Here is a 13,144-nt window from a genome sequence, read left to right on the forward strand (position 1 = left end):
ACTCTTAAATCAAAAATAAAAATTTACAAAAAAAAAAAATTACATTCAATAAATGTTTCAGTTGTCTCATCCGCAACAAAATATCAATTTGGCACAAAAGGTAGCTGTTCTACGAATAGAGCTGAGTTTTTAACAAAATAGTGTAATTTGCAACGAGATAGGATATCTTTTTAAGAATATTATTTAATTTTTAACAAAACAATAAAATTTGTAACTAGGAATATAATCTTCATAAGAAATTTTTTGCGAATTTGCAAAAATTACGTGCCGCTTGTCCCGCTTGAGATGTTACGTAATTGAAATAGTCAAGAACTTAAGTATTTAGATATTTTAAAAGTACTTTTTATAATAAATAAAATATCGAAAATAATATAATTTATTATTTACTTACCAACGGAATCAAGAATAACGTCAAGGGTTAAGAACAGAGTATAAATAGTCCTCATTTTTCCAAAATGTAGGAAAAACTGATTGCCTTAGAATTGTAAGAACAACTTGACTAACGTATATTCTGATATTTGGTGTAAACATACTATTCTGAGATATTTATTTTTTCCCTTTCCTAGCACAAATAGCGCACATTTACATTTGACAAGCTTAGCAGAACTGAATCTAACGTAGACAGAGTAAACACGAAATCGCTCGTTGAAAAATATTTTTCACGTTACTTTATTACGCAATTAAAATTCATCCAATATAATAGGTTAGGTAAAGCCTCTTCCAAAATATTAATAATTTGTTGCGTAGATTTTTTTACAACCTCGTAACCGATGGAGAGCCACTGGAAGGCATTAATTTGTCGAACGTGCCATCATTCAAATTTTCCATCTGGAAAATGAAAAAATGGCCTACGTGACAAATTTCTGTCGCACATATTAATATGCACCGCACATATTAATATAAGAATTACGTTTAATCACAAAAATAATCGAAAACTTGATAATAACCATTATTGTAAATAGCGTTATGTAAGAAAATATTTTCATAATTTGTTGTATTTCCATATTTTTTTCAATTTTTACAAATATTACTAAAAATGATTTATATTCGATAATAATTGTTTGAATATAACGATTTAAATGTTAATGAACAGTTTAGATAAACAAATGCAAACTTTTCGGCAGTTATCAAAGTCTTATTTAAAGATCTTCAAATATATATATTTTATTAAATCAGTTTTTTTTAATCATTCCAAATTTCAAATTATTTTTTAATCTACACCTTAAATTTCTTTTAACCAACGAATTTTTTGTAAAGTAATAATTGCTTAATTTTTATTTATGCTTCAAAATTTGTTTTTGTGTTAAACTATTTTTAACTATGTTGTTTTGTAATTTCTAAAGTTAAATTTATTTATATTATTTTTCTATGAAAAAAGACGACTAAATTTTTAGTAAAAAAAAATTAATTTGAAAATAAGAAAAAGAACGAATTTTTAATAAAATAGTACAATTTTCTACCAAAGCAGATCAATTTGCAACAAACAGATGGCTTGTTAATAAAAAAATATGAAAGTTCTAATAAAAGAAATGAATTTTCGGAATAAGAAGACAAATATTACATAAATGAGGTTGAATTTTTAAACAAGAAAAATGCAATTTCTACAAAACTATTTAAATAAATTTTTTAATAAAACAGACAAATTAAGAACTAAATAGTTAAATTTCTACGAAAAAAATTGTATTGCACTTCTTGCAGTCTTGAATATATAGTTGAATTACAACCTAATACCTGCATTTACAACCTAAAAAGACCGAACTTTTTCATTTTTATCAAAGATTTTTGGTAATATTTGAATTTTTTGAGTAATAAACTCCATCGCCGGATGACCGATGTCTACCATCGCTGCTTTAGTCATTCGCACGTGCCTTCATAGTTCCGTGAAGGACATAACACAAGAAAATTCGTTGCAGTGCGCTGGAGTCGTCTCACGGACGTGCCGTCCATTCACAAACCCATGGAGAAACTCAATCGCGTAGAACCTGTCGTGCTGCTTCCGCCTGAGCAGCGACGCAGACAAGTGCGTCGCTATCTACTCTAGCACGCAACGCCCTTGAGCAAGTACCGCCATTGACTGCAGCAACACGACAGGTTGCACGCGTTTGGTTGGCTTATTGGTTCGTGCACGGACGGCACGTAAGTGAGACGTCTCCAGCGTACTGCAACAGATTATCGTGTGCTGCTGGCTGGACAGAGATTCTATTTCCTTATAACCTACGCCCACATTGCTTTGTGCATTTCTCTGCTACTCCATCCTCCTCTCTTTGCCTCGTAAATCTCGGCAGACAGGGAACTCAGCTGGCGGCAGCGCGTTTCTAAATAAAATAACTTTAAGTCTTGTTTCTTTCGAAAAGTCGATTTTCTTCTTTGTTTTTTTTCTGATAGTGCAACATTTCAAAAATGTTGTGTCAAAATTTTCAATCATTTGGAACAAATTTCTATAAGCTTCTATAGGCCCTTTCGACGCAAGAAGAAGTGCGCAAAAGTACATTATTTGTTCTGTCGAGCTGTTGCAACGCAGTCATTTTGTAATGATATTTACTAGAATTTTCTGTACATTTTTATGTAGAAGCTGTGCTTTATGCAGCTGGAATCGATGATTCAGTGTAAGTTAAATTAAAAAAATACAACATTTTCTTAACTTATTCTAAGTTTAAGACTTTAAACGCGTTTTACTCAAAACTACCATGTTCAAATCATCACAACAAAATTTTAATTAAAAAAAAATGAAGTAGAGGGTAAGAAAAACTTATGTTTTAACCGCATGTATTTTCTTTTTGTCTTTTAATAGTTCTACGATGAGCTGCAGTTGGCACCGCGAATCATATTTTTGAATATCCTTTAAGGATATTGTACTTATTTAATGTACGGGAAATGTAGAAAATAAAATGACAAGAAAGCCCTAATTAAGATTACACTAAATAATAACAATTAGAGATGAAAGGGCCAGACCATGAAAGAGAGCGGCATTCTAATTTTTTTAATTTAGAAGGTATTTACATTTTATGATAGATAATTTTAGAATGAAGCCAACTGCATTTGAGGATTTGGAAAATTTATTTGGATCAAGATTATTGGCTAATTTTAAAATTTCAGTTCAAAAGCAGTTGCTTGCTGTCGTATGGTTATTAGCAACTCCTGACTCTTACAGGTAAATTTATATTCTGCAAATTTTTTTTAACATTTGATATATATTTTAATTACTCTTTAAAATCAAGGAGGCTGTTACAATAAATTATTACTCCTGAACGAAGTTGTCTAAATTATCATTTTATGGCAAACGGGTCAGTTATTAGAAACCGTGAAGGAAAAATTCAGACCATTGGCAGAATTGAGAGGTGTTACTATTCGAAATATAGTATCTACCACTTGATAATAATGATAATGTATATTTTTTAATTTATAGGTCGATCTTCAGTGTTATATAACTCAAAAAAAATTTTACGCTGTTACACTACAAGCTGTTTGCGATAGAGATCTTGTTTACACAGACTGTTTTTCTGGATATGCAGGTTCTTTTGGAGATTTAATCCTTTTCAGTACTTCCGTGGTGCATACATCCTTATTTAAATAACCGGCTAAACTTGAACCCCATAAATATTATATATAGGATGTTTTGTATATAAATTAAGGTTAATCGAAAAAATATATAAATTGAAAACTCTTTAGCAATACAAATTTTCATTCAGAGGGTAATACGCTAAAGGGCCACTCCAAAAAATAACTACCATGACGAAAGTTTAAAATAGGAATTCGTTTCGAGCTAATCAGAACTATTCCGAATGATTCAATCCAAACCATTCAAATAAAAGTTTGAATTTCTTTTGTTGAAAAGCGCTTAAAAATTAATCCGACTCAGTCTCTCTTACACCATCGGTCATTAATAGTTTTATTGGCGTTAAATAACCCGTACACAACCCGAACCTTTACTACCAAAATCTGCAACAGCTATAAAGCTAGTGTAGAGAGTCTTGGTAGACACTCGGACGGAAAAAGCAGTGTGTGCTGCTTGAAAAAGAAGCTTTCAATACAGGTGATGCTAATCAAAAACGCCTAGACTCTTTTCTGTAGAAATATATTTGTATTCGATGCGCTGAGAACTCACGTGAGTAGTCTGTTCTTGCGCTTTTTGAACAAATTTTCAGACTGCCGCACTTTCTTATCAGGGGAGAAAGATTCGACGAGAACCGGTGATGAGATAAATGACGAAATAAAGGAAAGCAGGAGGCTAGTTGGCAAAATATATTTATTCTTGAAAAGAGAAGACAGAGCATACGCAACTGACTCTCTGAAAAATCGTATAACGACTGCCTTACTCTAGCTGCCGTCGCAGTGACTACAACGTCAGCGAACGAATTAAGCCTAACATAATCATATTTCTAAAAACTTTAACTTAAAACCTTTAATATGATCCTTATTTTATTAAGCTACCATTTTTTCTTCACTTGAGTCTTAAACATCACAGCCAGGGGACTCGAATTTTCTCGTCCATAGTAGTAGCTTAGTGGTAAGATCACCCGACTAACAATCGGTAGACTTGGGTTCGATTCCCAGCGGGAAAAGGGAATGGCCTCTTTTTTCATAGATAAAATTCAATTTTAAAATTATAATTTAATACCTGATAGATATTGGTATTTGTTTTTCTGTTTAGTCATAGAAAATAAATTGTAAATCTTCCATTGGTGGAAGTACAAACTAAACATGTATATCTATAGAATCTCTTTAAGAAAGAAGGTTTAATTGAACACTTTAAATCGAAGCGAGGAGTTTCTGACGTGAGCTTGAAATTTGGTTTTGCTGGTGTAGGTGGATTTTTTAAAATTTGAATCAAGATTCAATCCACTGGTGACAAAGATTAAAACTGGTTCCCGGTAGAATTAAGATCAAGGTGTGGCTGCAAAACTTTTCCAAGATTCTTGTGTAAAGAAGCTTTTCATACATGGCTTAGCTCAAAATACACAAGAAAATTACGGAAATGTCTCTCAAATGTGGTCTGCAATTAAAATAAATGATTTTCTTGAAATGATATCAACTGACATAAAATTGGCAAACATACTAACGGGAATTACGTCTTCTGGTAGCACGTATACTTGCACGTGGTGCAATGTTTCAAAAGATGATCTTCAAAACCTTGGAACAATAAGACGAATAGGCAAGGAATAGGCTCAGATGAAACGTGCGAAAGAATGTATGAATTGCTTTTATCCTGCAATTTTTGTTTGTGTACCATCAGAAATATCTGTTCTCGAAGTGATTCCACCTCGTTAAAACTCCATCTTATGTTAGGAGTAGTTAATAGCTTGTTCAATTGAATGTCATTAGAATGCGAATCAACAGTGTTGAATTGGGAAAAATGTTGTAAAGTGGAACGCTATGTGACGCACGGAGTATCAAATTTCAACGGTAATTTGTGCAAAAAAATGTTGGAGAAACTATATAATTTACGCACACAATATCCATTTGCATACTTGAAATTCGAGGGTGGGGTGAAAAGTTTCTGGCCTAACCTAAAGATAGCGCCAGCAGGTCTAATTTTTAGGTTGTATTCTATAGTAATGTATATTTGACTTGCTACTATATATTTATTTTCAAGTCGATTGCTCTATTAGTATACATTTGAGAGCCTACTGAACAATACACCTCGATTGTTTGTGCCAAAATGGAAAAATCATAGAAGCGTGCGGCCATTTAATACTTCTATTTGAAAGGCCCAACACCACTTCAAATAAACAAAGAAATTGATCCCATGCTGAAGGACTCTTCTCCATCATATTCGACGGACAAACAGTTGGTTTCTGAATTTGAGAAAGGTCGCACGAGCGCTTCTGATGAATCACGTTCAGGACGCCCCGTTGAGGTCGCACCCTCCAAAATGATTGAAAAAATTCATAAAGTGATGATAGAGGACCGCAGATTAAAGGTAACTGAGATAGCTCAGGCTGCTAGGAAGTCAACTGAGCATGTACCAAATATTTCACTTGAACATTTGGGCATGGAGAAGCACTCTGCTAGGTGCGTGCCGCGTTTGCTAACAGTCGATTACAGCGCACATCCCCATAGGTCGGTCGTTGCGATGGCTAAAATCAACAAATTAAAATTGGAATTGTTCCATCATTCTCCGTATTCACCAGATTTAAAAAAAAGTTTAGTTTAAAAAAAGGGATGAATTCTCAACTAAACTAAAACGAGAGAACTAGAGTGACATTTTTCCATGGCAGAGGAAATACGCGAGAATCGAGATTTACAGATCCAAGTGGTCGCCCAATTATTGTCGTTGCCGAGATCACGTGGACGGACAACATAAGCTAAACAAGTTCGCAGACTCGAAAACGTTCGGGAGTGCATCCTCGCTTATGGCTACATTTATTTAATTAAGACTTTTTGAATACAAGTGGCCTTTCTAAATTACCTATAAAAATCGCAAATGTCCATAAACGCGGATTGACTGGCGATTCGGTGAGAGAGATTCAGTTGGAAGAGAATATACTCTTTACCTACATGCATGGGGCCTCGTGCCCGCTTGCGATTCTGTTCTTTGGTGGTCTCGGACATCCGTTGTGTGGCGACCTTTAGTCGGTTTGAGCGGGAAAAGTTTCGGCAGTCAAATAAAAATATTCGCGTGGTGTCCCCTGATAGCGATCGAAATGCTGACCTTTGTTCTAATGTATCACGCGTGTCATTTGAACCTTTACCGTTTTCTCAAGCAAAACAACTTCAAGTGACGGGTAAGAATTACTCGGTAATTATGGGTTGTGAGATAAAATAAGGCCAAGTTTGGAGGCGTAAATTTAAAGGAGTGGGAGGGAATGGGATGAGGTGGTAAAAGAAGTAATGAAAGTGAGGGGAAATGAAGTTAGGGAACTAGAAAAGGCGGTGATGGCGTAAGTAAGGGCAGGGGACGACGAGCAATATGAGGGGACCAAGGAGGAGAAGTAAGGGATAATTTGAAAGAAGAAGTATAAGGCGTGACGGGAAATAAGGTGTATGAAGTAAGAATTGTGAAGATAAATACAATTAGAGAAGTAGAAAAAGTACAGAAAATAATTAGATAAAAGTATCAAAAGTTAGTGGAAATTACGAGGGTGTAAGTAGGTGAAATGTGGGACAATGATGGAAGGGGAGTGGGCGAAGTAATGTGAAATGAGAAGAGGATAATTAAAAGATGTGAGGGGTTAAGGAGGTATATAGAGTGAGGGATAATAACATGATGATGGTAGCAGATATGAAAATAAATAAGGGGGGTAAGCAGTTAAGGAAAAGTAGGTGAAATTAGGAAGGTTGGGACAGCAAAGGAAAATGAGGGGAGGGGAAGTATGTCTAGTAAGAGGAAATGAGAATGTTAAACTAGAGATTGTTGGGGAAAACATGGTGAGGGGAAGTTAGGAAAAATATTTTGAGGGGAAGTAGGGGAGTGAGATAAATGCTTGGAGGAAAAATAGGAAAAGAGAAAGGGCATTTTTTATGGGAAAGTTGGTGAAATGAGAGGACATTATGGGAGGGTTAGTAGGTGAAATAAAGGTAAATGAGAAGTGGATAACTGGAGTTTGTGAGAGAAAATGACGGGTGCGAAAGTATTGGAATTACGATAAAATTCGAAAAGGTGGTGGAAGAAATAGGTCAAGTGAGGGGTAAGTGATATTAGGGAAACTGGGGAAAGGAGATGAAAATGTCGATAAAGCTTTATTGATTTTTATTCATACTCTCTTCTCAAAAGATACAGAAAAATCTTCATACAATTTTTTCACAACACAGTCTCCATAGTCTATATAGTTACGGCTAATTTATTAACTTCTTAAAAAGCACACGCAAAAATAAGATTCTTTGATTTAAAGAAAATTTCTTTGAAAAAAAATTTCATTAAATCAAAGAAAAATATTAATTGGACTTCAGTCCAAGGAAAATTGCACTCCATCAAAAATTTTTTTTTTTTGAATGAATAAAAATTTAAACATTTTTGCATTTCTTTTGGTTAGATAAAAAACCATATATGGAAGAATTGATTTCTTTAATTCAAGCCAAATATTTTGTCGAGTAGCGGTTAAGATTTTAATGTTGACTTGTTTAATCATTACGTATCAGTATACCTATTTCTGAATATCATGAATGAGAACAACTGCAATCGTTTTTAATATTTACAATAAAAAGGTTTACTGCATGTACAATGTCTTTGAAGATAAACTAATTTGTCTTAAGATTCATGCGTTAGTAAAAAAAATCACAAGGATAAAACTTCAAAGACAAATGTTAATTTTTTTTTCATTTTCCAGTGTCAATGTGTACCAATAAAATCTTATTATTTGTACTGTAATGTTGGTCCACGTACCAACGGCCATGTAAATTTGTCATGCGTATTGTAGAACATTATTCAGTTGGCCCTTCAAATTTTCAATTTTACAAAACGATACCTTTACAATTATATTTTTTTTATTGATAGAAGATAAGTGGAATTTTTCAAGTTCTGTCAAATAGTTAAAATTAAAATAGCAAGCCATGATTATATCTTCTGATTTTAGTGCATGGTAATAGCAGTTTTAAAATCACTCAAAATTGAAAATTTGAAAATGAATGAAGTAAAGAAAAACAATAAATAATTTTCAACCTTTTTTAAAGTTAAATTTAAATTTTTGAAGCCTCGGGCTTTGATCATCAGGTTGGAACAAAAGCACCAAAGTTTTGAAAGAAGAAACGGCATAGTGCGGAACAGTTTTATGTGGATGGATATTTGACCCTCGAATTTTTATGGTCAAAGTTTATTTTTTTTTATCATATTTCTATGAAACGAAAAATCATGCACAATTTTTTTGTAAGCAGAGTTTTTTGAGTGAAAAATAATGCGTAAATGTGAATTTAAATCAATGTTTTCTGTTGAAGTCAAAATTTGTTTAAATGCGCATGGAACACGTTTTTTGGGATTTAAAACAATATTTTTTGAAAAGGCAGAAAACCATTTTTTACATTTTTAATTTATATTCTTTCCTAAGAAAAACGCTGCTTAAAAAAATGTGCTGTAAATTTTTGTCTAATAAAAAATTTGTCGAAATAAATCGATTGCGTCATTTTTTTTACCTCGATTTACATTTTCCAGAAAAAATTTTTCCGCCCTATGTAACTTGTTTTGAAAATTCAGGTTTATAGGTTGACCCTATTATTCATGTTTTTCATTCTCGAATCGGAATTTTACAATGCGCTTCCGAAAACAAATTAACATGTTTCGTTTCATTTATCTTCGTCGCCTCTTTTGATTGATGATGCCAATAAACAAGCTAACACGATGCCAGCGATCTGAAAATTTAATACATTTTTTGTTAATAAAAACAAACCTTTAAAAATAAGTTAAAATAGGAGAAATGCGAGACAAGGTGGCGAAAAAATATAATTGTGAAAATTCCGTGAATTTTTTATGATTCTCTCTAACCAATATTTTTTTCCTTGATCATTAATACATATTTAAAGACCAGAATTAGGAAAAAATTTGTCCACCGCGCGGGGGCATTCTAATCGCGCGCTAAGCGCGCGGCACGCAGCGCTCGCCAGTTTGAGCGCGCCTAGAACGCACACCTATTGGAATTCGCTCTTCGCGTTCGATAATATGGCCAAACCATCGGCAACTGAAATTTAGCGAGTGTGAATTCTCTTTTGTTAAATCTCTTTCAGATTTAACGGACACATTCTCATCATGTGTCTCGTGAGAAAAAAAGTTAAAAGCAAATTTTCAGATCTAATTTGACAAGAATTTTGTCATTATAAATTTTATTGAGCCTTGTGTTTTTTTGTCCAACAGTTTAATTTGCTTATTTGTAATGTAATTTTTCACGAATGAAATCAAAGCTACGTTTTAAATTTCAAAAATTGATAAATAACAAATTTTTAGACAATTTTTAGTTCAATTTCTAGCATCAGTCACCCAGCGTGTCTCTCACTCAGCGATTTTGACCTCGTTGTAGTGTGTCTCATTATTATTATTTTTATGGAAATATATATTATAAATTATTAATAATTATTAATTAATACATTTTTTTCGTTCATTTATTTATTTCATTATTTCCGCGATTGCTCTTGGTGACACGTGAGTCTTTGTAAAGCGACAAAATCATGAAAAGTAACGAAAATGCTGCTGGGTGTAGTGGATAGACGTAAAAAAATCGTAGCTAGTAAATCAGTGAAGGTAGCCGTAATTTTCGAAAATTAATATTTTCAAAACTGGAAACCACTAAAAAAGCCGTGATACGTGTCGAATAAAATTCGATAATCTTTCGAATTATGCTCATGCGAGCTCGATTTGAATTTTCACCCTGAGACCTTCCCCTTGTAAGTCAAATTTTACAAAAAAGTAATACCTACTCATTAAAATGGTTATTTAAAGAACAGTTTAAAAAAAACATTAATTTTTGAAAAAAGATGAATTTGTACAAATTATTTGAACTCTCACGTGTGAAAATACGTGTCACGTATCGAAATACGTGTCACACGTTTCACTCCACGTGTCGAGTAAAATTCGATAATCTTTCGAATTAGTCTCACGCGAGCTCAATTTGAATTTCGACCCTCAGACCTTCCCCTTGTAAGTTAAATTTTACATAAAATTCATAACTACTGATTAGAATAATAATGTAAAAAAACAGTTCAAAATTTTAAATAAAAGATGAAGTTTTATAAAAAAGATGAATTTTTACAAAATCCATGCATTTTCATGAAAATAAATAAATTTTCAATAAAATAGTTGAAGTTTTCACCAAATACTGTAAATTTCTGTCTACAAAGATGAATTTTCCACCGAGTAGTCGAATTTTGAAACAAAAAAGATTATACTTTAACCATAAACTATTGATTTTTCATCCTGAAAAGTTTAATTTAAAAAAAGGGATGAATTCTCAACTAAACTAAAACGATGAATTTTCAAACAAACAAAAAAGTAATTTTAAACAAAGTGGTTCTAACAGTTAACAAGTAACTGTGTACCTGTACCATCCTTAAATACAAGGTCATAGGACACCCAATTTTTTTCGGATTCAATTTAGGGGCTCGAAAATAGCGTGCAAAAGAATTTTTACGTAAATCCCTTGAACGCTTTTCGAGAAAAGTGTTTTTAATAGGGTAAAATTGAAAAATTTCATAAAAATATCATACATTTTTATTCAGCACTATAAACAAATGGATTTTTAAACAAAATTATCATATTTGCACAGTGTTACCATAGAACCTATTTCTCAAACAAATTTAAATTTTGTGCACTGTCTATATCTAGGAATCTCATCAGAGGAAAAAGAAATATTCCGATCGAATAAAAACTTTTTTTCTTAAATTGTTGTTAAGAAGTTTCTATTTTCAACAGAAAATTGTTTAGACTTTTCAGTTAATAATAAACAATCATCCAGATCAACGAGTGTCACAATATTGCATTAAACTGTTGTGAAACCTTAATCTATCAATAATAACATTATTTGGTGTTCATAATTTTTTGTGCTAAATTGTTTATAATAATTTATATATATAATAATCCTAAATAATCATAATTAACTTACATTTTTCTATTAATTCTTGACACATAATTAAACTTTTCACCTTCGTGATATTTTCCCGTACGATTAGATTGTTTTGATTTTGTTAATTGAGCGTTTTTGTTAATAACAATTCTTATAAATAATAAAACGCAGGTATCTAAAATGCTACCCAAGATAGTTATATTGTTTTTAGTGAAAATAAGGACATAAAAAAGTTAATCTGTAATAACTTGAAAATTGTGGCTTTTAGGGTAGTGCATATTTATTTAAAAAATACATTGTTTATAAGGCCGTGAATAAATAATAATTTGTCGTACGAGACAATATCGAGAGAATGAAAAGTTTAATCGTGTGTCAAGTATTAGGAAAAAAATGAAAGTCAATTCTAGGTATTAAGGGTCATTATTTATATAAATTGTTAAAAACAATTTAACACAAGAAATTATTAACAATAAATTATTTAATTAATGCTAGATAAAGGTTTCGCAACAATATGATTCGATATTCTGACATTGGTTCATCTGGATGATTTTTTATTGATAAATCAATAGTCTAAACAATTTCCTTTAGAAAAAGCAACTTTTTAACAAGAATTTAAGAAAAGAAGTTCTTATTCTATCAGAAGATTTCTCTTCTCTTTCAAGAGATTTATCCTCAATATAGGCCGTGGATAAGCTTACAATTTTCGTGAGCGGTAGATTTTAAGCTAACACTGTGCTAATATGATAATTTTGTTAAAAAACCATTTGTTTATAACGCTCTATATTGCAAACGGATCGTCGTAAAGAAAAAGTTCCAGAAGCAAAAAAGTTTTATTTTTGCACAACCATGCTAAAAATGATTTTATGCATAAATAATTAAATTGTGATTCTTCTTTGATAATTTTCGAAATATTTAAAAAGTTTAAAAATATTATCTTAAAATATAATTTTCCAAAATAAAAAATCATTTTTAATTTTCCTAGGAGTTTTAAAAAGTACGGAAAGCTCCTGTTTTTGCTACACACACTTTGTTTAAATTATTTCAAATCATCTCAAGTTTTAAATTAATTTTTTTTTCAAAATATTTAAATATCTCTTAACATTTAATTTCTTTCTGCAAATAATAAGTGTTAAATTATTATTCATGCGTCAAAATTCAACAATTTCACTTACAAGTTAAACATTTTTTTAAATAAAAATAAAAATTGTAACGTTCAAACTTTAAAAGCTCTTCGAAATTTTAAGAATTCAAGGCTCTAATTCAAACAGATTAGTTTCAAATTGTTTACTTTTAAATATTTTGTTTTAATTTGTTCGTCTGAAATAAACAGTCAAATATTGTTATATATTAAATAGTAATTCTTTTCTTGATTAAAAAATTTCAAATTAAATTATTTAAAAATTGAACATTTGAGTCTAAAACAATTGTTTAAATATGATTAGAGATTTTAATTATAAATATATTATTATTAAGTTGAAAATAGTTTATAAAGTTTCAATCAGTCTTTTACATTTTTTAATTACTACAAAATTCGAATTGAAACAGTTTAATTTTGAATGTTACCAGGTGTATACATATGAAATCGGTATTTTTTCAAGAAAAAAACACATTTATTTCAAGAGAATGATAACAAATATTTTATTCAAAGTATGCGCCCTCGC

At 31.4% G+C, this 13,144-nt stretch overlaps 1 protein-coding gene across 1 annotated transcript in view; it reads right to left on the minus strand.

Annotated features, from left to right (window-relative positions):
• Window positions 1-7,673: 7,673 nt before the first annotated feature.
• Window positions 7,674-13,144, minus strand: part of LOC117178217 (CD63 antigen-like) — a 38,499-nt gene continuing 33,028 nt past the window's right edge. Inside the window, exon 5 of the mRNA XM_033369524.1 lies at window positions 7,674-9,282. Within this exon, the coding sequence (XP_033225415.1) occupies window positions 9,217-9,282 (66 nt within the window). The 3' untranslated portion in view covers window positions 7,674-9,216. The remainder of the gene's footprint in view (window positions 9,283-13,144) is intronic.

This window comes from Belonocnema kinseyi, chromosome 8, assembly GCF_010883055.1.
Source record: "Belonocnema kinseyi isolate 2016_QV_RU_SX_M_011 chromosome 8, B_treatae_v1, whole genome shotgun sequence".
Lineage (NCBI taxonomy): Eukaryota > Metazoa > Arthropoda > Insecta > Hymenoptera > Cynipidae > Belonocnema > Belonocnema kinseyi.